The 24818-nt window shown below is 44.3% G+C and overlaps 1 protein-coding gene across 1 annotated transcript; it reads left to right on the top strand.

Moving 5' to 3' along the window:
- Nucleotides 1-3445: 3445 nt before the first annotated feature.
- Nucleotides 3446-22091, top strand: LOC103904144 (clavesin-1-like; the record flags this gene model as incomplete). Its single annotated transcript, XM_009285522.2, has 3 exons — nt 3446-3556; nt 4890-5125; nt 22004-22091. Coding segments are annotated over 3 exons (435 nt in total), but the record flags the coding sequence as incomplete, so codon positions are not given.
- Between the last annotated feature and the right edge of the window lie 2727 nt (nt 22092-24818).

Here is a 24818-nt window from a genome sequence, read left to right as displayed (position 1 = left end):
AGATTAGCACTGGGTTGGATGTATTTGTTCACGCTGCAATTGCATCTCTGAGCAACCTGCTAATATGTCCAGCCTGGTTTTCAGATAAAATGACAGTAGTGCCCACAAATAATTAGACCAATTCCTGCGTGCTATATTTTATTTATGCCATTGGAATAAAATGTAAATATATCCTCAGGATTAGGTATTTTTAACAAGGAATCAGGTTAAGAAAAGGCTCCATGATCCCAGGGTCCTTTTCACAGTAGGCTCCAAAAAATGCACCTCATTATAAAATACACCTTCCCAAGGAATCACAAGACATGAGAAATCAAAAGAGAATTCCTAAAAGCAAAAGCTCTCCAGCAGAAAATCAATTTCAGCTACTTTCACCTTGCCCCAGGGAAAGCAGTAGAGACACTAAGTGGGGTGTGGGAAAGGTCTCATACATCTTCCTGGAACTCCGCAAGGCAGACCTCCAGACGGGAGCTTTTCTTTCCAAGACAGCTCTGCTCTAATTAGGGACTTCTGCAAAATTAGTATGTTGCAGTTCCAAACAGTGTCTGGATGATTCCCATATCAAATTTCTTTGGTTTAAAAAAAAAATTATGTCTTTGTCCTTGCTCTAATTGACAGCCTTACAAATGCAGGTGGACTGAGGGATGAAGGTCAAATAGAGCTTATTGTGCTTAATAGGGTAAGGAACAAAAATTAGCAGAAAGTTACACACAAAAAAATGTTCTTTGGTTGTTTTTTTCCTGGCCATCATGCTGCCTTTTCAAGGGTCTTTGTGCATTTTCGGGTGTACCTTCAGAATGAAAAGAAAGCAATTGCCTTTAAATAAAACTGTTATATGGGGGGATTTCCTGTAACACTTAATCTACTGATGTACCAGACAGAATCTAGTTTATGGACTCAACAATCTATGTTGGGTGGACATAAAATTCATTTTCTATATAGGAAAGTACATCCTTCTCCTTAGATGACCTTTTCCAGAGGCAGTCTGCCAGTTTAAACCTCTGGCTGGTTCCTATAATTCTCAGCATTCAGACCTTTCTGGGTAATGTGGTATCATTATCACATTGGTAATGGTCAACATGTTCTAAAAAAACCACATTCCCCCTTGGAAATGAAGTCTGACTGACATTTCTCGCTGAAGATTGTGATTAATATCATCTGTGCATTCCAGTGAGAAGGAAAAACAATTTTTCTTTTGCGGGTCAGTATAAATCTCTGTGTCTTAAAGTTATTTCCCTGCTTCCCATCTCTCATTTCTTTTCTGTCCTTTGCTTCAGACTCAGACTGTATCTTCTACACTGACCTATGCTGTGTACGGTACAACCTGTGACAGCTGTAGCAGCTCAGCCCCAAAGAGCAAAGGGGTCCAGAACTTCTCCCTTAGCGATACAACTTGTGGGATGGCAGTGGCCTTGACAAATATAGAATTAAAAAAAAAAGGCAAATGTGGAACATTCCAATATCCAATATCTCTTAATTTTTTTTTACAATATTCTGTGAAAGTTTCAGATCTTCAAATTTTCATTCCCATGTGGGAGGAAAGCAACTGAATATGTGAATTTTGCATGAGATGGGCATTTTTGGCTCTGGTCTGCTCTAAACCCCAATGTTAGGTTATCACAGGGTAGAAAATCACTTTTGGCTTCACTTCACACTTCTGTCGGTCACTGTTTTTTCTAGGTGGACTCAGATTCTCTGCAGCTGTTTCTCAGCACAGCCCAGTTGAATTCACTGCAACCTGTAGCACTGCAGTAGTTTATACCAGTCAGAGCTGCATTCCTAAACTCTAATGAATATTCCAGCAGCAATGGAAATACAGTTGTCTTTATAGTGAATGAACACCTCCACAGAACGTGTGCCATCCTTAAAAAGCTCAGCTCATAGCTTATTGGGATTTAAAATGGGATAACCTGTTATGTTGCACTGCTTGGCCTCCCTGCGTGCTGGCCTGACTACCCACTAGTCTTGCACAGAGCATCCAATATTGAGATTTGTAATGATTTCAGATAAACTGACATGTCCAAGGTGTAAGCGGCTTATACTACTGTTTAGCAAAAGAAAAAGGTATCACTTAATGCCTGTGGCTGCTCACAAACGTTACCCGAGTATGGTTTAAGATGACTACCAGGGCAATCCATGGCCAGTGTTAAATAACAGAGTCCTGCCAATCTGCCTTGGGTGGTAGGAGGTGGTGGGATGCCTACACAGTGCTAAATCTGGGAAATAATTTGACCTTGAAGTGGCGCAGAAGCTATACCAAGCAGGTGTATTAAGGGGATTTTCCATATCATCTCGCAAATCCACCCCATATTCTCACCAGCTGTGCTCAATCTCTGATGCTCTGGAGAAAGGTGAGAGAAAGCCCCAGGATACCCCACGCTAATTGTGGGGGGGAATGAACCTGCCTGAGTCCTGAAGCCAAAGCCCTGAAGGAAGAGACCTGATTATGCTCTGTCTTTATATGCTGAGCTGTAGGGGTTAGGAGCACAGGCAGGATGAGGACGGCTTCATCAGGATCTCCCATCACGGGGGAGGGATAGACACCTCTCCTCTCGCTGGAAGTGTATTTGCACGCAGGAGCAGCGGTCGTCCCACTGTTTATGCAGGCGAAAAAATCCTAGGCTTTTCCCTGACTGACTGACATTTGTTAGATGAGAGTGTAGGTACAAAATGCCCATCACAATATACAATAACCTTTAAAGACACGCCAGCAACCTCCTCTTTTATTAAGTGTGCCACACAGGCTGAGCGGAGTAGGACGCTATTGCAAACACCTCCCTGGTGGGACGCTACCTGCATGCTAATGCCGAGGGTGTTTGTGCACAGCCTGGCAGCCAGCGCTGGGCTCCGGCAGTTTCCATGGTGCCGTCATGGTGCGCTCTCCCTACACCTTCACTTATCAGCATTTCCCACCCATCCTCCTCCCCATAATATGCTGCTCGCTCACCCTGAAAGGTCAGCCATTGTAATGATGATTTTAACAGGGGGGAGGCAGGGAGGCCGAAGGGTGAAAAGGTGAGCTGTGTGCAGCGATGTGCGTGGGAACCGGGGGCTTGCCTTACGCCGCACAATGAGAAATTAGAAAGCTTCCCCTCGAGGGAGCGGTGCTCATCAGCCCCCTCTCACTTCCCATCCCAGCCAAGTCAGATGCCCTGATGGAGTTAAAAAATGTTCAGGCGAAGTGTCTGGAGAGCCTACTTTAAATCATCAGCAATTGATGCGTTAGTGTGTGGAGGGGAGAAGGGACTGTGTCTGCTAACAGAAGAAACTGATGCAAATGTTTCCAGGCGTCTTTCTTTCTCCATCTCCCTCCTGCCCCCCTTCCAGCAAGCCCAGTGCTCATCCGCAGATGGAAAGAGGCAGACTTCTTCCTCTGACTTTCATCCTATTGACTGCCGGGCTAAAGCACTGCAACTATTAACTGCCTTCCTTTTCTTTCTTTCTGTAGGACAGCTTTCCTGCCCGTTTTGGAGGAGTCCATTTTGTCAACCAGCCCTGGTACATCCATGCCCTGTACACGCTAATCAAACCCTTCCTCAAAGACAAGACAAGGAAAAGGGTAATTAGATGGGGCCGGGGGCGGGGGTAGGAAGCTGCAGAGCCGGAGTAACTGAGTAGGTGCCTGCTTTCTTTTCTTCCTTCTTTTTCTCTCTGCATTTTTCATATGGCCTCAGAGAATTGCTGCTGTTATTAAAACTTAGAGTTTGCAATGGTCTGTATTGAATCAATAACTCAGCCAGGGCCCAGAAAGCTGTTATCACTGACAAAGTGTAGACACATTTTACACAATGAGAAGGGATTATCAGACCTGACTGAAGCCACCAGCAGCGAAGAACACTTCAACTCCTCTTTTTTCATATGGCCTCAGAGAATTGCTGCTGTTATTAAAACTTAGAGTTTGATGGTCTGTATATTGAATCAATAACTCAGCCAGGGCCCAGAAAGCTGTTATCACTGACAAAGTGTAGACACATTTTAATGGGACATGATCAGGGGTAGAGAGAATTGGCAATGTGAAGGGATTATCAGGCCTGGCTGAAGTCACCTGCAGTGAGGAAAACTTCAGCTCAGCTCTTTTTGTTGGAGTAAAATTTCCTATTTCATTCCTTCAGCAAGTGGACCATTTTCACATGGTGGTAACTCACTTGTTTCCACAAAAAATGCCTGTGCCTGAGGGCTGTTTGCTCACACTGCAGAAGAGGCAGGTCTTCCCCACCGAAACCCATGTGAACTGTGGTCCTGCAGTCATCTTGGCCATTTGTCCTCTGCAGTCTATCAAATCACCACTGGATCATTTCTCAGAAGGCCCCAGAACCCACCCTGGGGTGTGTCTGACCAGGCAGGACATGGGTAGTACCAGCCTGAAAGCAAAGAAAGATTAGAGAGACAAATGTCACTGAAGCAGTGCAAAGGGGTGACAGACTTACACCCCTGGGAAACGTCAGTCCCGGGGTGCAGGGCTGGGTTGCCCTCTCAAACGCTGAGGACCTACTCTTCACATCTTCGTTCAGTAAGCTCCACTATCTCCCTTTTCTTCTCACCGCTCTTCGTACAAGCCTCTATCCTCTTACAGTAGCAATAATCAGTCATTATTCCTGACTTGAACTTTCCCTGATCTGGTACTTAGGAAAGTGAAAGTGTCATGTGCCAAAAGTAAGCAAATCAGGATTTTCAGAAGTATTTATGGTGCCAGCCTAATTCTTCAGCTGTGCACCCCAAAGCTAATCCCCCTCCTCCCGCCCACCCACACTAGCCCTGAGTCCTTCAGAAATTCCCACCTGAAACTGCAGCGTCAACTAATGATGCTCCACACCTCATTAGTGCTGTTATTATTGTACTTAATGAAGTAAGGAATCGATGATGACTTTGAACTTTCTTTTTATTTGTTAAAGATCTTTCTTCATGGTAACAACCTGAACAGCCTTCACCAGCTAATACACCCTGAATGCCTGCCCTCTGAATTCGGGGGGACTCTTCCTCCGTACGACATGGGGACGTGGGCTCGAACATTACTCGGTCCCGACTACAGTGATGAAAACGAGTACACCCACACCTCCTACAATGCCATGCACGTGAAGCATGCGTCCTCCAACCTGGAGCGGGACACCTCACCCAAACCCATGAAAAGGTTAGTACTGCCTTTGAAATCATCTCTTATTTGGCTTTCCAAACTGGCTTGGCATAAATCTAACAGGAAGGGCTCATCTGGCTCGGACAGAGGCTGTAAGTTAGCAAACATTGACAGTAAGGAGCGCTTCACCCTGGACTGTGTTCGCGGTGTGGTGGGAGAAAGGAAGCCTCTCTGTGGAACCGTAATTACTCGTCTGATTACTGTGAAGGAAAACAAGGCGAAATTAATAAGCCCCTGCACAGAGCATTATAGAAAATATATCAGAGTGAGATGCTCTTCTGTACGGTGTAGTGTGGCCAGCAGCACCACTTCAGTGCTGGTTCCTATTACTTGCTGCTGCTGTGGTGCCGGTGACCCCAGTTATTAACGATAAGGGTTTCACCTCCTCGGAAATGCAGCTTTTGTACGATGAACACCACTGCCCTCTAAAGGGAAAATGGGTTAGTCTCCTCCCGCTGCTTCTGCTTCCGCTTTCTCCGTCCAGCCCTGCTAAGGCAGCAGAGCTGCTCTTTTAAGACCTCCAATTTTAGAGCTAGTGGTTGTGCATTCAGCTCTGAATGCTTAAAATTACACCTCTCGAGAGTATCACCCTCAGTAATTTGCACTGGTTGTGGGGATGGGGTGAGGAGGGTTGGATACCAGACATAGGTTTGTGGGTGGTACGGCAGAGCCAACACCAGCTGCAGCAAGCGATGGCCGGGTTGGCTCCCCTGCAGGAGTGTAACATCTGCCCTTGCCTCACCCTCCATGCCACACTCCTCAAAACTATTTTCAATGCAGATGGCAGCGATGCTTTATCTCGCTGCTGCCACTTGATGAGTGCGGTGCTCACAGACATGGCATCACTTTGTATGACAGGGAGAGGCCATCATTTTGTCACAGCAAAATCAAAGCTGACAACACAGACAAGCCATAATGTCATGCAATTAATTTTAAAAGTCTTTCATCTTCAGAGGAAAAAGAAATGCGTTCTTGATTCACAGCTCCCTCCCAGGTCAGAGGGATGCCACGCTGCTGCGGCTGCAAAGTGTAGCCTCGTGCTAGAAACACGCACACGTACAACTGACATGAAGTGCTGTGAGTCCCACGAATCACGGGGCCGCGAGACCACAGGGCTACAACCCTTTGCAGGGTCGCAGCCACAGCATGAAGAGAGGTGGCCATCGGCATAGTCAGCAGTTCTCACTACTGACTGCCAGCCAAGACTGGGGGCCAGGATGAGTTTGCAGAGCCTGCAGAACCTCCAGAGAGCTGATTTTAAAACAACTTTTTTTTTTTTTTTTTTAAATATTAGCAGTGGAACACACTGAATGATTTTAGAAAGATGCTAACTAAATATTCCATTATTATTAAAACATATAGCAAGAGTGTACAATTTATGTAGCTTTACAGAAATAAATCCGCAGTTTTTAAAGCTCCAAAGTGTTAAGAGCTGTTCACAGGTAAGTCGTTGCTGAGGATCAGATCCTCGGCTGCAAAGAAGGGAGAGTCTTATCATGCCCTCAGGGGAGGACCTCAGCTTGAAAATGAGTTCAGTGCCAGAAAACCCTGCCTCAAGGCAAAGCCTTCTTTTATAATCTGTTCACTAATACAAAAGTGCATTAATACAAATATGGCGAGTGGATGAATCTAATTTGTCATGTTGCCTCTGGGCAGACTAGATCTAACTTTTAGCCTAATTTCGTTATTCGGCAGTTAAGTGAACCATCTGATCTTGTAGCCCATGGTCATTACTAGCTATTAGAGGTGAAAAGTTCACTGTTTCGACAGATTTTCTCCTATGAGTATTTGCTTTGATTCTTCTTCCCCTGAAATTACAGTTTGGCCTAACTTGAGGTAAAAGCCTGCGCTTAGGAAGCATAATTGTGTGCTTTATTAGATTTATTAGACCAGATTTATATCTAAGGCCTACTAAAAGGTCCACAGACTTCTACCAGCATTACCTGTCTTTATATATCCCCCCTCCTTGCCTCTTTAGGTTCATACATCTCTTATACAACGAGAGTCTCAGGCCATGGCTGAGATTCCTGGATACTCCAGGGAGGTTTACACCAGGCGTAGGTGATCTCCTGGCATTAGTTGTCATCTTAAATAGAATTCCCTCACAATTGCCCTATAATTTTTTCCCTTATTAAAGCAATTTTGCAGTTTCATTAAAAAACTCTCCTCTCCTGCTCCACTCACAGCGTAAAAATCTTTAAACCCTTGAGTAAACATGGTAATTTTGTAAGCGTTTCTATGCTGAAATGTTGGGTTTAACAAAAAAAAGGTGGCTGACCTTTTCTTTAGCACTTATGTTCCTCTGAAAGGGGTAAATATATGAAGACTGAGCCTTCTTGGGTATCTGTAATTTAAGGATGAAAAGCCTTGCTGAACAATTATGGGTCTTCTCCTCTCTGACTTCCCAGATATCACTGCAGGTTTACCTGCCCAGTAATTAGCTGCAGGGGAGAGCAGTGCTTATGAGAGGTGGATTTACCCCGGAGGCTGGGGGGACGGTGGTTGTTCCCACCCCTGGAGCACTGTCCTGCTGCGTGACAAGGTGCAGGGTTGCAGGTTGCCCCTCCTGGCTCTGCGGCCACTGGCTGTAAAGCCATACAAGCACGTCCTCGCTAGAGCTGCCACTGGACCAGTGCTGTGTTAAAGCTTTCTTAATCTTGGAGCCCAATGCTGCTAGAATAGCTTGGAGTCTTGCACTGTGACCACAGAGAAATGTCCCTGTGAAATGTAATACCGCCATCCTACGCCTAGAGAGAAGCTCTCCCTGGGCACAACCTACTCCAAATATAGTGTCTAGCAATTTTAGTAGCAGAGATGCTGAGAAATCACACAGGAATTATAGATCTGGAAGAAAAATGCCAGGAAATGGAATCAGAGAGTATCTGACCAAAATACTTTTGTAGCCACTTAATCTATGTTAGAAAATGAACGCGGAGGGGGACAAAGAGGGCATTTTCAAGATGTGCCTGAGACCAAACTGAAATCATCACCTGAAAATTAAAATAAATCTCAAAATGCAGACCAGGAGAAAATGCGGCACCAAGCAGCAGTGGGAGGGAGTGAAGCTGGAGCAGGTACGTGCCCGTACGTTGGCTTCAGGACTGACAGCAGTGCTTTGGCTCCTGTCACCAGGGCAGATGCATATAAACTGAAACCAGTTCACCTGAGAGTTGCGAGGAGGGTGAGGAGAGCAGAGAGCATATTTTTCCAGCAAGAAACTATGGAAAACAGTGGTTTGTTCAGCCTTGCAGAGCAAAGGTTGAAATGGATATGATCATTCTCTACAAATACAGGAGGGAATAAAAACTGGGGAGAGAGAACAGGTATTTGAGAAAAAGGACAACTTAGGCATAAGATCAAATGGATATAAGCTGACTGAAGTATACCTTGACTGCAAATTAGAGGAGTAGGTTTGCTAGTCATCAGAGGAGTGAGTTACTGAAGCAGCTTGTCAATATGACAACCTAACTGATACAAGAGTGAAAAGTCTGATATAAGGTGGTTACCAGCGGTCACAGGAGACTAGACTTGCCCCTCAAAGTCTCATTAGGTTCCAGTTTCTGCTCCCCTTAACAGTAATGGGACCAGAACGTTATCTTCTCCCCAGCCACAGGCAGGGGTGGTTTTTCCTGTGACTGGAAATTGCACAAGATTTGTTCTCAAAAAAGAGTCCTTGTTTACTTCAGAGAATGGAGGCATTTTAGATGGGGAAAGGATTGAAAATCCTCTTAGAAAAAGAAGTGCCACTGACTCTAGTTGGCAACATGATCTTGAAAATCTTGAGATTTGACAAGTTTCTATAATATGGAAAATCTTTAATCAAAACCATTGCAATTGTCATTTTTCCACCAGTGGCCACACGAAGCCCCACTGGGGCAAAATCAAAACAGTGGAAATTGCACTCCCATCTGCAGTATTATCTCACACACTGGGAGAAGTCCCAGAACCAAAGTACTGTATGAACAGATGGGAAACAAAGCAAAACAGCTGATGACTCCACATAATGAGTCTTAATGGCCAGGGGAAAAAAAAATAATAAAAAAGCAACAATAACAAAAATCCATTCAGAATATATCTGTTTATTAAGATTCAGCTCAGTGAAGTTTGAAATGGGCAAGGTAGTAAACATGCAAACCAGCATTAATACAGTAATAGCAAAGTCAGTTCAATCCAAGAGCTTGGCTGCATCCGTTTGATAATCCTGGGAGCAGCAATGGCAACAGACACTTCTCCTGTCTTGGGCCATCTCTTCTGAACGGTCTGCATCCATGTAGGGAGCCTGTCACTTATGAGCTGTGGGATTTGAGAGCAATGTAAATGGTGTGAAAATTTGGAGCACAGGGAAGAAAATCACCTCCCTTTCAGCTGTGGCCAAACCTTCTGTAAGCCCTGATGGTCAGAAAGGGGCCTTGGGTTGCTTTAGTCAACAGGGAGCTAACACAAAAGCAAAGCATTTGCCTGAGGCGCTCATGCTGGCTTTTGTTGATGAGCTGTTGTTTTTGGGAACAGCTGGAGGTTTTATCTGGGTGTGCAATGTAATGAATAGTTATGGTGGATGGTTAAGCCTAGCAGTTAAAGACTCAGAGACTGCTCTCAACATATCACTGTGCCAATAGGGCATAGTCTTTTGGCCAGCCACAGTGGGAGAAGCATGCCTGCATCTATTCGGGTACCCAACCTCGGTGAGCGAGCAGCCCCAATCGGAGAGATGGATTCAGTGAAGGGGAACACATGAAGGAGCTCAGCTCTTTGAAGAGTTTCCTTTTTCTCCAGTGTCATCTTACTCTTACGCTTGGGTCCAGCAGCAGCAAGTTGCCTCCCTGTGACTTGCTTTTCTTTACAAGATCTGCCTTTCTGCAGCTGCATCTGGGTCACTTCCTGATGTCTGAACTTGATCTTCAGTCCAAGTGACAAAGACTGTTCTCTGCCTTTGCCTGTTCCCTGTGCAGTCACCAAGTACAGCCTGGGAGATGACTGTTCCTTCTCTCTCCCAAGCATCAAAAGAGTGCTCGCTTTTAACCTGCTACCAGTGCAAACAGGTCTGAAATCCTAGTGCAATTTAAAACGGCCCTGCAGAGAAAAGAAATTTTACCTAACAGCTACATATATATTCTGACCAAACAGCCTGTGCTTTTTAATCGAATTTATTTAATCAAAGTCTAATTAAGGATAACTTTAATAAAATTTGGGGTTAAAAATTTTTCTTAGGATAACATGGGTTGCAGGAGCATTACCATCACCAAGTCAAGCTCATTAGAGACTCAGGGAATTCAGAGTTGGGGTAAAACTTTTAAAGTAGAGCCAAGCAAGTTAATTGTGAAAATGTATAATTTATGCATCAAGACACCATTAACTTTTCCTGCTCTGAAGTAGAAATTTGACCACCTGAAGATGCGATGACCTGCCTAATGGTTCATCAAAAGCCCCCATATCAGCCATGTTGAAATTGCAGCTAAAAAACCTGTTGGAATGCGTTGCCCCACTTTGTTGTGTCAGAGCACATGGATTTTTATGTCCTAGATTAGAGTGAAAGGATTTTAAAGTACAGATTAGGGTTTGCCATTATTGTCTCCTGATGTGTGCATTTTCAAAAGGACTGATCTTCAAATGAACTTGTTGCTGAAACTAATTGTTGGTTCTCAGAAAAGGGATCCTGCTCCCAGAAAGAAGGGTATCCCAACTGGTGTACACTAATACCGACTGGAACAGTTTTAGATCCGAAAGGGGCCGTTTGTGGGGGTGACTTATGTAAGGTTTTTATTTATTCAGACTGGTTCCTCCATATGCCCCGCTGGGCTGTGCGAGGCAGACCTTTCTAGTTGTTATCCTTGGTGTGACCTTAATGTTCCTTCACCATATGTTTCTGCTTTTATGGGTCATGTTTTATGCCCGTTCACAGTCAGCACCAATTTACTGCAGAAGTAGTAAAATACCAGCAAATAAAAATCAGTATGAAAATGGGTGAAAACTTCTCATTGCCCATGGATGGCACCTGGGTTGCTCTGCTTGTAGCTGGGGTGCATTTCCACATGTGCTGGGGAAAAAAGGAAAGACTCCATGTAAGCTTTCAGTTAAAGTAGCTCTAGAACATGCGAGACCTATGGTGCAAGACTTATATTCACTACTGGATTAGGAATTATTTCAAACGATGGAGAATTTCTGAATGCTTCTGTGGAAATGCTTCCCCCATACAGATTATGAATGAGACATCTTGATAGTAAAGCAGGTGTCCCAGGGACATGCATATCACGTAATGTATGCATTATCTAGTAATGCAGATTATTAGCTGTTGAACAGTTTTATAGCTTTTGACCGGAATTCTGCTAATCCATCAGAGAGAAATGGAAAGGAGCTGTTGGACCTGACCTTACTCAGCACGTCAGCAGGTCCTGGGGAGGCTGCAGGGGAGATGGTACAGAATACCCGCAGAAGCCGGGAGCGAGAGAAGCTGAGGGGGAGATCAGAGTTCAGAAACCATGGCTGAACCGAGGACAAGAGGGATGGGTAGCTTGGTGCTGGGGGTCCCCTGGGGCAGCGCAGGAAATTGGTTGCTCTCTGAGGGTGTCGACAGTGTGGGTTTCATCTGTTTACAGCACTCAATTACCAGTGCACGGGTGCACAAACACAGGCTGAAGGTGGGAATGGCAGAACCAGTGCTGTTCAGGCTGTCTAAAATATTGCATTGTAAATTATGTCTTCAGCTGGCTATAAATTTGCCAAAAGTTTAGTAGTTTAGATTAGAGACATGACACTTAATAAAACAAATGGTTTTACACCGCTTATGTCTTTTGCTGCCCTGTGAAAAATCCACCTACATCTGGCTGAGTTACAAGCCTTTGAAAAGGCAATTCACACATGCTCTGTAGAAACATATTTAATTTTAGCATTTAATGACCCCAAGGATTGCCTCATGCTTTAGCATGGCCTCCCAGCATAAATAAACTTGTTCAGCTCGAGTTGATGGTTCAGCGCTCACAATGCGCATCTCCTGTCTAGGCCGTGGGGTGCAGAGGGCTTTTGTAATTACAACTTTTACTTGTGATCACAACAACTTTCCCTGCACTAAGCCAGGCTGTAGCAAGATATGGAGCCAGGATTTGGAAGACTGACACCCCATGCTCTCAGGGCTGCATCCTCCCCGCCGTTGGCAGGAGAATTGGAGAGATGAGGATTCAGCAGTGAATCCAGCTGGGATACTAGGAACTGGGGTCACTGGGATGGGAGCCCCAGGGTGGACTGAAGGATGAGGCAGACATAAAGGACTGGAAGCAGCTGGGCTAGGAAGCACACCTAGTGGGCAAGCAAATGGGGATGCTTAGGGGGAGGGCTGATGGAGACCAGGAATGATCCTTTGGTTAAGCCTGTTGGGTGTAGCCCTAGAGAAGCAGATCCTGCTCTCCCTCTCTCCCCGAGCCCCTGTGTCAGCCTGGCAAGTCACTTAAACCAAACTTCACACAGATGGTGAGGTTGCGCGTTGCTTATTTTCAGCCTGCCAAGCTATAGACTCTGGGGTCTAATTTCCAGAAATACTCAGCGCTCACCTGCAACAGAAATCAATGGGACATGTGCTTTGAACACACAAGCTGCCATGTAATGTTGAGCGCTCTGCAAAATCAGACTTTCAGCACTGGGAAATGGACACCCCACATTAGAGGAATACTTGGACCCTAATCTCACTGTGCTTCAGCTCTCCACATGCAAAATGGAAATTAAAAAAACCCTCACAGTCGTGCTGTGGCAGTAAATGAATTAGCATGTAAGAGGCACATGAGTACTGCATTGATGAACTCCACAGAAAAGCTCAGGAGGGAATTAACAAAAGCTATCTTCAGAACAGGCTTGGAATAGTATGCAGCAAATGTGTCACAGAGCCACATGCTGAACTGCTAGAAGAAAGCAAAATAAATAGCCACTTATTAGCTCGGCACTATCTACCCTGAGCACCGCGCGAGGAAAGAGCCCTCCAAGAAAGAACAGTGCGTGTTCCTGGGGCTGGGGCGCAATGCGGGGGTCACAACGCCCCCAGGCTCCCAGCTGAGAGACTGCTGCTCCCACAACCTACATTTTGGCTTTTCCTGCTGTGGCGGCGTTTGACTTTCCAGCCTAAATAGTACATCTGCAGGGTTGTTTTCATGCTGCAGTGCTGTTCTTGCTAAGGACAGGAAACTTCTGATGTAGGACGGAGGAGTAAGAAGACTGACACCCTTTGCTCTTGGGGCTGCATCTTCCCTGTTATCACCACACAGAAGTGAAGAGACTATGATTCAGTGGCAAACCTGGTTGGGATACTCGGAACTGGGGTCACTGGGATGGGACCAAAAGAGGCAGACTGAAGGATGAGGCAGGCATAAAGGACTAGAGTGCCTGAGCAAAGGGGCTGGAAGCTGTTGGGCTAGGAAGAGCGCTTGGTGTGCAAGGAAATGGGGATGAGCAGGAAAAGCATGAATGGTGATGACAGGAGTGTGTGTGTGTGTGATATTCATAAAGTGGGAGAAGAAAATTTTCGTCATTACTTGGCCTGTATTTCTTTTGTTTGGATATCATATTCTGCACAGTCTCACTGAATCTGCTGTAAATTGGTGCTTACTGCTGCTGCAGTGTTGTCTCTGTTTGGCCTCATGACTAGGCTTACCTTTTGATGGGTGACTTACTGCACCCCAGGGGCTTAAGCCTTTCCCCTGCCCTGGACTTAGGATGTAACGGAGGCAAGACCTTGGCACAGAAAGTCAGAAGCACTTAGAGCAGGAGATATCAGGCACATCCACACTGATAAATCAAAAAAGACCAAGGTGTGCACCCTAATTCCAAGGTTAGTGGCACAGACCGACTCCTGTCTGTATTGCTCAGGGATAGCCTCTGCTAGAGGAGTCTGGCTGAATGTGCCCTGCAAAGGACCTGGCTCTTGCTCTTCTCTGGGTCTCAGTGGCCTTAAGGCTGTATGTGCTATGCCAAATACTTAAGCGTTTCCGTATGTTTTTGCAGTTCAGAGTGTCTGCAGTAAGCTGAGAGCTGTCATAGCCCACCAGAGAACTGTTTTTACAGCAAATGCCAAAGGGTATGTGCTGCATCCCCTGGGGTGTGGGCTAAGGGACGGGTTGGGACAGGGTGCACAGCTGGCCGGGCCATGGTTAAAGCCAAATGTGGTGCCGTGTCACCCATACTGCTCTTTAGTGCAGACCCTGCAGTGAGCTGTGCCCAGGGTTTGCGGTGGGGAGAAGCAGCTGGGGCCAGCTGCCGGGAAAGGAGGGGCGTGGAGAGAGCTGGCAGGCACCGGGAGGACGAGGGGTCTCATGCTGGGGGTCACTCTGTGGCAGTTGCCTCTTTCGCGGTGTAGATGCACTCACAGAGACTTCTTCACACATGCATTTAAGCACAGATCTGGGCCATGGTCCCCCCTGGCTTTGATGTGCCAAGGCACTACTCAGAGACCTCTCCCTAGGATGTGCTAACCATCAGGGAGAAAGATGGTTACTGCTGCCACGGTGGCCACAAAGCCAGCTCCTGTTTGGGAAGTGCAGCAGCTTGTCACCGGTGTCCTGTGGGCTAAGCACTGGGCTGGCAATAAGGCTAAGCCAGAGTTTTCATGCTGCTTTTCCCCCTGACTCATCACGTTGGTGGATCACTTAACCAGCTCAGCTGTGCTCCTAGACACGGATGCTGCTTCATCTCTTTGAAATGCTGCAGCTGGTGTATCAAAGCTGCCCCTCCGGGCAGGTCTCTGCAGCACAACGATGCGCTACCTTAACGCAGAGCTGTGAGCCAGCGCAAGTGCAGAAGCTGCAGACTTGCATTAGCAAGAGATTTCAGCAGGCTTATTAGCCTGGGCAGAGAGCCACACTTCATGGCTTCCGTGCTGGAGTTGTGCACTGCTGAGCAGAGCTTTACTGCATCTGCCTGCACCACCTGCGGGAGCATACATGTCTTTCAAGCTGCCTTGCCCATGCATTTCATTTTCAAGTGCTTCAAATACTAAAAGAGTACCTTTTACCACAATTACTTCACACCTGCACATCTGCATTGTTTCTGTACCGGGGAAAAAACCCCTTGTTTTTCCCACCTGATGAAGACATACTCTTGAGGTGTGTTGCAGAGCACACTCTGGGGTGCTGCACCCTTCTCTGCAGCCTGATGGGGAGGGAGGAGGGCGGAGAAAGAAATGCCCCTCAGACCTTGTCAATACAAAAATTCATGGGTGTGATTTTAAAAAAATGCTTATTATGTTCTGTAAAGGGAATGAATAATTGGGAGATGAACAGCCCTGAGGTGCTGGTGAAATGGGAAGAGAATTAGAGGGAAATGAGCAGATGGGAGGTGAGAGGTAGATGACTAGAGTCACACAATGCAATCTGATTGATTGGCTGCAGTGTGTCACTCTGAGAGCTTGAAGCCTCCTGCACTTGGGGGAAAAACCATGACACCCTCCTCCTTCCTCCACAAAACCCTCCAAAGGAAGTCCAGCACAAATGTCATACGTCCTCACTCCTGTGGGCTGCAGCACATCAGCATCGCTGTAATGAAAAGCATAAAATGAGGGATCAGAGAACAGGAACATGTCTTTTAAGGCAAGCATGTCATGATATGCTGGCAGTTATCTGTTAGCTCAGTGCAGGATTTTGGTATTTTATTTTTTATGGGAAACAAAACTGATACCCAACAGATGTCAATTCCTGTGAGCTGATTCACTCCAGCTGTACTCTGACAAAAGCCTTCTGAAATCAGCGCAGCTAGAAGGCCTGCATCCAGTCTTCTTACATGGTTTTTGACTGAATTTGAGATAGTTGCATTAAAATGACCACACACACATAAAGCCATCTGCTCTCTTAGATATTGATGTACATACCTATGCAGTGCTGTCATTTGAAATATATGGCTGACCTGCTGGAGAAACAGCTGGATAGTGTTGATTTTCCAGACTTCCAAATATTCTTGCTGAACAGTAAAACAACTGGGGGGTGGGGTGGGGTGTTGATTGACACTTTAAATGCAGCATACTCAAATGGTACCTAGGCTTCAGAAGTGAGACTGAGAATTCATTTCTCTTTCCATTTTCATTTTGCTCTCCTAAGCAAGATTATCTAGCCTTGGGAACTAGGCTAGGAAAGTCTGTGGGCATTGACTTGTCTGTTAATTACTTCAGACTTAGTTCCCAGCCCACGGTGATCACGTTGTACTTTTACAGGAGCTAAGTCTCCTGCAAGTATCATGATAAAGAAAGACAGGCATGGGGTGTGCCAGCTCAGGGCCTTACACAGTGACCTTATCTGTGTGATACAAACAATTGTCTACTTGTGTTAAAATTTCACTCAACCAGATCGCCCACACCCAAGCATCTTCCAAACTGGTTACTGAGAATTTTCAGCTGAGAAAGGAAGAAAGCCAGAAGGCTTTGAATTCAAATATACTCATTTATAATTCCAAAGTTGCAGCACACGCAGGACGTGCCACATTCCAGTTGCGTATTGAAGGTAATATAGTGTGAGGCAGTCACGGCTATGATATGTAGGAAACATTGCCTCCTAAATCATGGAACCCGTTCCCCCTGGTGTTAACAGATGAGAACTCATCAGAACAGGGACCTGAATGTAGGTAATCCATGAATCATATGTTTAGAACAAGCCAGATTAATTGCACGCTGAGAATGTCTATTTCTGCCATTTATAGCACAGAGTGACCATAGATGTCTGACGGTGAGACGAACCACAACACAAGTGACTAAAATGTAGTGATATGAGGAGAAGGCCAATGCAATTACTATTTCCTGCTTAGATGATTAGTTCATATCTGGCCCAGGTCAAAATGACTTGGACATGTCTTGAACACTACAAACTAGTCGCATTCATCCTGCAGAAACAACAGCACAGGTGAGGCTCTGCTGCCTAAATATAGGTATCTTGTATGATTTTAGGCACTGTGATGTCCCCTTGGCCTCCATCTGTTACTCCAGAAGGACATGAATCCTATAAATCAATCTTCTATAAATCCTGGGTCATAACAGTCAGCCATGGAAGGTTGTCTTGGATGGTGCCTTAAATGGCAGTAGGTATCTACGTTTAGCAGCTGAATGTCATCCACACTGTCAAAGTTGACACCCCAAAGGCATTATGAGCTTGGAAAGAAAATCATTGCCTTGTCAGGATAGAGAAACATGAATTGGGATGGTTCAGAGAAACTGGTATTTCTGTGGGCACAGAATCACAAAAAGGTTGAGGAAGGGACCTCTCAAGATCTTCTACCCAACCCCCCTGCTCAGAGCAAGGTCAGCTACAGCAGGTTGCCCAGGACTGTGTCCAGCTGGATTTTGAGTATCTTTAAGCATGAAGACTCCACAACCTCTCAGGGCAACTTGTTCCAGTATTTGCCCATTGCCCCAGTAAAAACATTTGTTCTTATGTTAAAATGGAAGTTCCTGTATTTCAATTTGTGCCCGGCCCGTTGCCTCTTCTCCTGTCACTGGGTATCACTGAGAAGAATCACAGAATCATAGAATCACTGAGGTTGGAAAAGACCTCTAAGATCATCGAGTCCAACCGTCAACCCAACACCACCATGCCCACTAAACCATGTCCCTAAGTGCCTCATCTACACGTCTTTTAAATACCTCCAGGGATGGGGACTCAACCACTTCCCTGGGCAGCCTGTTCCAATGTTTCACCACTCTTTCAGTAAAGAAATTTTTCCTTACATCCAATCTAAACCTCCCCTGCCGCAACTTGAGGCCATTTCCTCTCGTCCTATCGCTAGTTACTTGGGAGAAGAGACCGACACCCACCTCGCTACAACCTCCTTTCAGGGAGTTGTAGAGAGCGATGAGGTCTCCCCTCAGCCTCCTCTTCTCCAGGCTAAACAGTCCCAGTTCCCTCAGCCGCTCCTCATAAGACTTGTGCTCCAGACCCCTCACCAGCCTCGTTGCCCTTCTCTGGACACGCTCCAGCACCAAAGAGTCTGGCTTCGTGTTCTCTACTCCACCCCATCAGGTATTTGTACACATTGATATGCAAAGGCAGCAAAATAAAAATGCTTTTGTCTGGTGCCATGAACTTCTGATTGCCATAGGGTACCGACAGAACAGCATCCACAGAATTTACACGGCCAAAGCTTAAACTGAGCTTGCCAAACAAGGAAAGTTCTGTACTGCTCATGTACCATTTTACATCAAAATGGCTTAAACTGTTGTGCAAGAGGGTGTTTTGGTGTTTTTAACACAAAGATGGTTGCAAATTACAAGGACTAGTCAGGGCAACGGTACTTCGGTGCCTGACTGCAATTTATTTTTCAATAGGAGATTAAGGTGGAGTTAGATACCCAAACACTCTTCAAGAACCATAATCAGATTCTACTTAAAAATTTGAAACATGATTGTAAAGTCCTCTGAAGAAAATGTCAATGCAGTTAAAACAGGTAGCCCTAACTGTAAAACAGAAACTAGTCTTAGTCCTAGGTTCGATACTGGAGTCAGCATACAAAAACCCCCAAATACCATGTAAACTTGCACATACCTAGAATATGACTGCTTTCCTTGAACTGAGTATGTGTGTTAGATACACAAAAGCAAGATGAAACCAACATTTAGGGTGCATTCTTTCAAACAGTATTTTCTTATATTAATTTCTACAGCCTCAAAATATAGTTACTGGTCAGCTGAAAATGCTTTCTGCAACGATGACCTATTGCAAATCATCCTTTCTCTGTCATTAAATAAAGTATAGCTATGGAATACATATTCCAGGATGTTCTAGGCCAGTAAAATATCTCTCTCATGCTGAGCGAGACTAGATTGTGAGCTGCATTGATATATATCGCCAAAATGCTTTTCTGAGCATCTACATCTTTAATATTTACCATAAATGAAGACTATAAAAAAGTATCTTAGAATCTTGTTAAGAAATTAGTAATTTTCTTTTTTTCCTACATAAAATTTAAGTTAAAAACAAAACTAGAAACATTTTTTAGCAAATGAAAAACCGATGCATTTGGAAAATGGAAATCCAAACACAACAGCAAGTCCTTTATCGTGGTGTCTTAGAAAATAGTGATGATTGTTCAAATCACTACTGTGCCCTTCAGATAGATATCTGAACGGCTTATTTTAGGATGGGGGCTAAGTAGCTTCTAGTAGAAAAGGAAAAGAGATGGTTGCTGCAGAGCTTGGCAGATACTAAAATCTCAGCTGGATCCCTCTTCATGTTATTCAGAAGGGCTGGGCATAGCATTTGAATCATCTGGCATCTTGAATTTGGAGGTCAGGTGGGCTGCAGTGCATTTACTCAATGCTCCGGCTATTTTGGCTCTGTGTGAAGAGGAGCAGCATGGGACCTGCATACAGAGTTTGGGATTATGCTGCTCCCAACCTGGCGCGCATCTGAGGACCAGTATGGGGGAGAAACTGGTATCTTGCTGCTACAGATGCAAGAAATTTTTTTCTGTAATGGGATGAGAGCAGGGATAATCAGCAATGATAGGCACAAAAGGCAAAATTGTGAGATTTTTCACATTTGACTTAGAGCAGAAACCTTCCGCTGTATGCTGGCAAATGCTGCAATGGACCTTCAACTTGTTATATCATTTTAGGGCAGAGGGTCAGACAGAAAACAAAACATTGGTGACAAGTATTAATCTGGTACTATTTAATAATAATTTAATCTGGTAGTCTAGAAAAAAATATAAAAAACTGTTGATGTTGTGATTTGAATCCATTCTGTATCAGTTTCAAAGCCACATGATTAGTTTTTGCTGCCATATACTAGAAATATGTAAATTGCCATTTTGCATAATCTCCTGAATCAGCTGCTTTTCTATACTAAAATGCAGTCAGAAACATTATGCATGTCATATTACTGTAAAAAATACACAGTGAAAACATTTGGGCAAACATATTTTCTTTGAGAAATTTGGCATAAAATCTTCCCATTGAGCATCCAGTTTTTCTTATCTCTCTTTGGAGATTTTTTTTTTTAATCAAAAATATTTTTTTATGCTTTAATGAAAGCTCCAAGTATAAGAATAAGAAAAATAATCATACAAGTTGTTCACAGTCATGATATTCAGTCCTGATCAAGTGCTGCAGTACCAAAGGATGCAATTTATTAATGATTCTTATCAAAAGAGAGGTGATACCTAATCTCATGAAATAGCTAAGGCTTAAACTGAGGTTAACGTAATTAACAACTAGGAACTACAAACACAACCTGTAGGGAATGAGAACTACCCCTAATTCTAAAAGCTATCCATGAGAAAACAGGCTTTTTAGAACAATACTATGCACTATGCAAATGCCTGGACTGGATGATTCTACCCCTACCTTTGAAAAAGTTCCCATTTTAAAAGTTTGCAATTCAGAGTGATTTTGCTCTAAAAACTCATTGCCCACTCCAAACTGGGAGACAAGTCCTAGCCCAAACCAGAGAAAGTGGAGGATAACAAATCTCTGTAACAATAAACTCATCAGTTCCTCCTTCCATAGCTCAGTGAGCAAACACTAGAGCACACAGACCTCAGAAAACAAAATAGTCTTGAATTTTCCCACTAGTTTAAGCCCATTCAGCTTTTGTCACTGCAAGAAATCATGGTGCTTCACTTTCTTTAGTATTTACTCAGTTTTTATGTGTTTGGGGTTTTTTTGTCCATTAGCAGCAAAGGATAAACTGTACTTCCCACCTTGAAGACAGAAATTAATATAAAATGGACTAGCCCTGAATAAAGTTCTCCTTCAAGGGTGTAGACAAGGAGATAAAGATAAATTGCAGGACTGGGCACACCAGAAGCTCCCTCGTAGTTATATTAATTCTGGCTTCTTCATTGATCTCGGCTAACTTGTGGAAGTTCTGCCCCTTAAGCCCCTACATCAGTAAAATGTGATTTATCTACTTGTCTTTCTCGAGATCTGTAGCAAGCATGAGCTGAGACTCACTGCTGCGAGCACTTGTACAAATGACTTTGCTTTCCAGTAAGCAGTTGCACAAGCAGTTTTGCCTAGGAAGACATCAAGCACCAACAGACCTCATGGTATCTCAGGATCAGGCCTTTAAGTTGCTGAGTGCGTTCAGCACTATGGATAGTAGCTAACCACTAGAAGAAGCGTGGCCAGCAGGTCGAGGGAGGGGATTCTGCCCCTCTACTCTGCCCTAGTGAGACCCCACCTGGAGTACCGTGTCCAGCTCTGGAGCCCTCAGCATAAGAAAGACACGGACCTGTTGGAGCAGGTCCAGAGGAGGGCCACGAAAATGATCAGGGGGATGGAACACCTCTCCTATGAGGAAAGGCTGAGAGAGCTGGGGTTGTTCAGCCTAGAGAAGAGAAGGCTCCAGGAAGACCTTATTGCAGCCTATCAGTACTTCAAGGGGGCTTATAAAAAAGATGGTGGCAAACTTTTGAGCAGGGCCTGTTGCGACAGGACAAGGGGGAATGGCTTTAAACTAAAGGGGGGCAGATTTAGACTAGATAGAAGGAAGAAATGTTTTTTGCTGAGGGTGGTGAAACACTGGCACAGGTTTCCCAGAGAGGTGGTGGATGCCCCATCCCTGGAAACATTCCAGGTCAGGTTGGACGGGGCTCTGAGGAACCTGATCTAGTTGAGGATGTCCCTGCTTATTGCAGGGGGGTTGGACTAGATGACCTTTAGAGGTCCCTTCCAACCCAAACTATTCTATGATTCTATGATTCTATTTTGAAAGCATTTGAGATATGCAATGAATCACGTCCCTGTTCATGTTCAAAGGAATGCTTCTCAAATTCCTTATGCATTCCACAGAAAAGAATTAAAAAGCCATAAAGATGAAAATGGACAACAGCAAAAATCATAAAATGAAGCAAAGGACCCCAGGAAGGTGAGTGCTTCTGCAGCAGCCTTCGCTAGCATGCGTGTCTTCTTGCTTTCAGGTCCCAGTCTGTGGTGGAAGCCGGCACGCTGAAACACGAAGACCAGGGGGAAAATGAGAACACCCAACCGCTGCTGGCTCTGGACTGAGCTCCCATGCGCCCAACACACACAGATACATTAACAGACTTCCACCATACAGAAACCTACAGAGCACACAACACACAAACACACGCGTTTTGCTTGAGAACAAGTCCTTCATGTTTCTTGACCAAGTAACAACTGTCACCAGCCATCTGTCTGCGCAGCCGACGCTGAACAAAAACTGAGAAATTTCTATTGACGCAGGAGTCTGTCCATATACAAAGAATTTCTTTTTTTTTTTTTGACTTATGACATTAAAATATTGGAAATGATGGGACTGCATTCTCTGTTTAAAGAAACCAGGGTGTGTCAGTAAAAGTTTTCCCGAAGCCTCCAGCAGGGATGCTTGGTTTTATAGAAGCGAAGGTTAAAGGTGTTTTAAAGAAATGCATCTCAAATTTAAACTTTGCACTGTAATTAGCAGTTTAGTCTGGCTCAGAGGGCAGAAATAGCAGCATCTATCGCTCAAGTTTTACAGAAGGATTTTGCATTAAGAAAAGAAAAAAAAAAAAATCAGTGTCAGCATAATGCCATTCAGCATGACAGTTTCTAACTGCCTCATCCATGCTGCTTATAGGGGGTCACTTATTTCAGTATCTAGCAAAAATTATTCTTAACTTTTGAAGCCCTTATAAAACTGTCAGCTAAATGGAATGAGCTGTGTGGGCAGCAGACGCACACAATTTGAAATGCAATTATTTAATTTTAACAATATGTTTTTCCACAGGCAACTCGGGAGCCTATTAGATGTGTGTGCATGCGTGTGCGCGCGTGTGAAGGGGAGGTGCTAGGGAGACCCATTGGACACATTCACCAGTGATTAATGGTTCAATCCAGACTGTTTCATTTAGGCCACAACAGCAAATGAAAGCTCTGCAGAGCCATTTACCCCCTTCCCTCCTGCAGTCAGTGAAAGGTGTAGCCAGAAGGGTATGCTGGATTGCAGATGTGGGCCATGGTTAAAATGAAAAAGGAAAACTTAGAATTAATTATTCAGTACAAGCTTCTGCTAGAAAGAAATGTGGAAGAATAGAAGAACTGAAATGCCAAAGATCAGTTTGTTATTTCTCTATTTGCTCTAGCAGCAAAGAGAGTCCCACCCCTTCATTGAAATGGAAACTGGATTAAAGAAATAAAAGAAAAATCGTTATGAAATTGCATGTGCAGTGACTTTATTTCCTAAAATGGTTACAACCACTGTACACACCTTTAGTCTTCAATTAAATTGCCATACATTGACAATTTACTGGAACAAGTGGTTGGCAGCAACATATCAAAGGTAGCAGTGTAAACCATATAGATAAAATGAGATGATAATGGGCACAGGAGTTTTTAATGTGCCACTGGAACACCCACTGAATTCGTAAGTGATACACTGAAGTGATTATATAGTTCAACTGGACGCGGTCAGCCCTAACAGATGGAGTAACAAAATATTGCCTTTATCTACAACAACATTTTATGGCCGCGCAGGGCAGAAAGGACATCCTGCCAGATCCTGTCAACACATCTGGGATTTACCCACTAGTATTTGTACAGAACAGCCTCATTCAGACTAACCTTCTTCTGCAGCAGCATGTCATTGATACAAAGCCTGGCCTTCATGATAGAGAGCGAGTCTTTAAGGCATGGATGGTCCCAGCAAGGCAACACAGGAGTCAGAAAAAGAAGCAGAAGCTTGCAGGAGCATTACACAAATAAGACGACCAAGCCCATTTGTCTTTGGGATTTCTTCCACTCCCCCTCCCCTGGCATTACCAAGCCCATTTGTCTTTGGGATTTCTTCCATTCCCCCTCCCCTGGCATTACCACCTATTACAGAAAACTAGGATGTCAACTCCTGGTAACAGGACACAGCTCCCTTCCCTTCCTTGGGCTCACAAAGACTCACAGGCATTTGGGTTTGTCACAGAGAACGTGCTTAAAGCAGAAAGTAAAAAACCCAAACAGATAAAAAAAGACAGACATTGGCTATTATACTGCAGCATTAATGAAGAAATACTTTGGTTTATAATTTTTCTCTGTTAATAACTTACCTCCACTGCCACTGAATCTTTGTGATGACCTGTTACAATCACTGTTCATTCAAGTGGGACTTGTTCTGCCCAAGAAGTGCAAATATCACTGAAATCTAGTCCTTGAGGATTAAACCTTGCAGAAAATTAGAATTATTTATTTTCTTTAGCTGTGACACAAATAAATACACATGATGCCTTGTATATAAGTGTATGATGCCTGTATTTAACTGTAGGATCTTATACAGACTCTGTGCTTGCAAGCAAGGTAACTACAGGCGGGAAGGAATCAACCTCCTAACATCGTGACGAGTACGTACTGCCTTACAAACAGGAGACTACATCGCCCTTCTCTGTCATTTCCCTCTGTAAATAAATCTAAAGAAAAAAAAAATATTTAAAAAACATTTTCATTCACTTCTTCCATTGGCATTTCCAATGTTAAAAAAACTTTTTCAAGATTAAATACTGGTTGGCAAACAGGAATACCTAAAATAATATGCCACTTATTCACTGCATAATTTCTGTAGTTTGCTGTACATACCCCCCCCATGTATATAGCTAACCCAGGAACTATACCTAACAAAAAGATATGCTCTCAGCTCCTTAACAGATAGGCACAGAGTAGATTCACTTCAGTGTTGCAGGGGCTATTCATAATACACCTTGTCATATTCAAGGCACTTAAGGTTTTACATGGCCAATATGTCACTACACA

This window comes from Aptenodytes forsteri, unplaced genomic scaffold (assembly GCF_000699145.1).
Source record: "Aptenodytes forsteri isolate BGI_AS27 unplaced genomic scaffold, ASM69914v1 Scaffold396, whole genome shotgun sequence".
Lineage (NCBI taxonomy): Eukaryota > Metazoa > Chordata > Aves > Sphenisciformes > Spheniscidae > Aptenodytes > Aptenodytes forsteri.
This window is presented reverse-complemented; position numbering and strand designations above follow the sequence as displayed.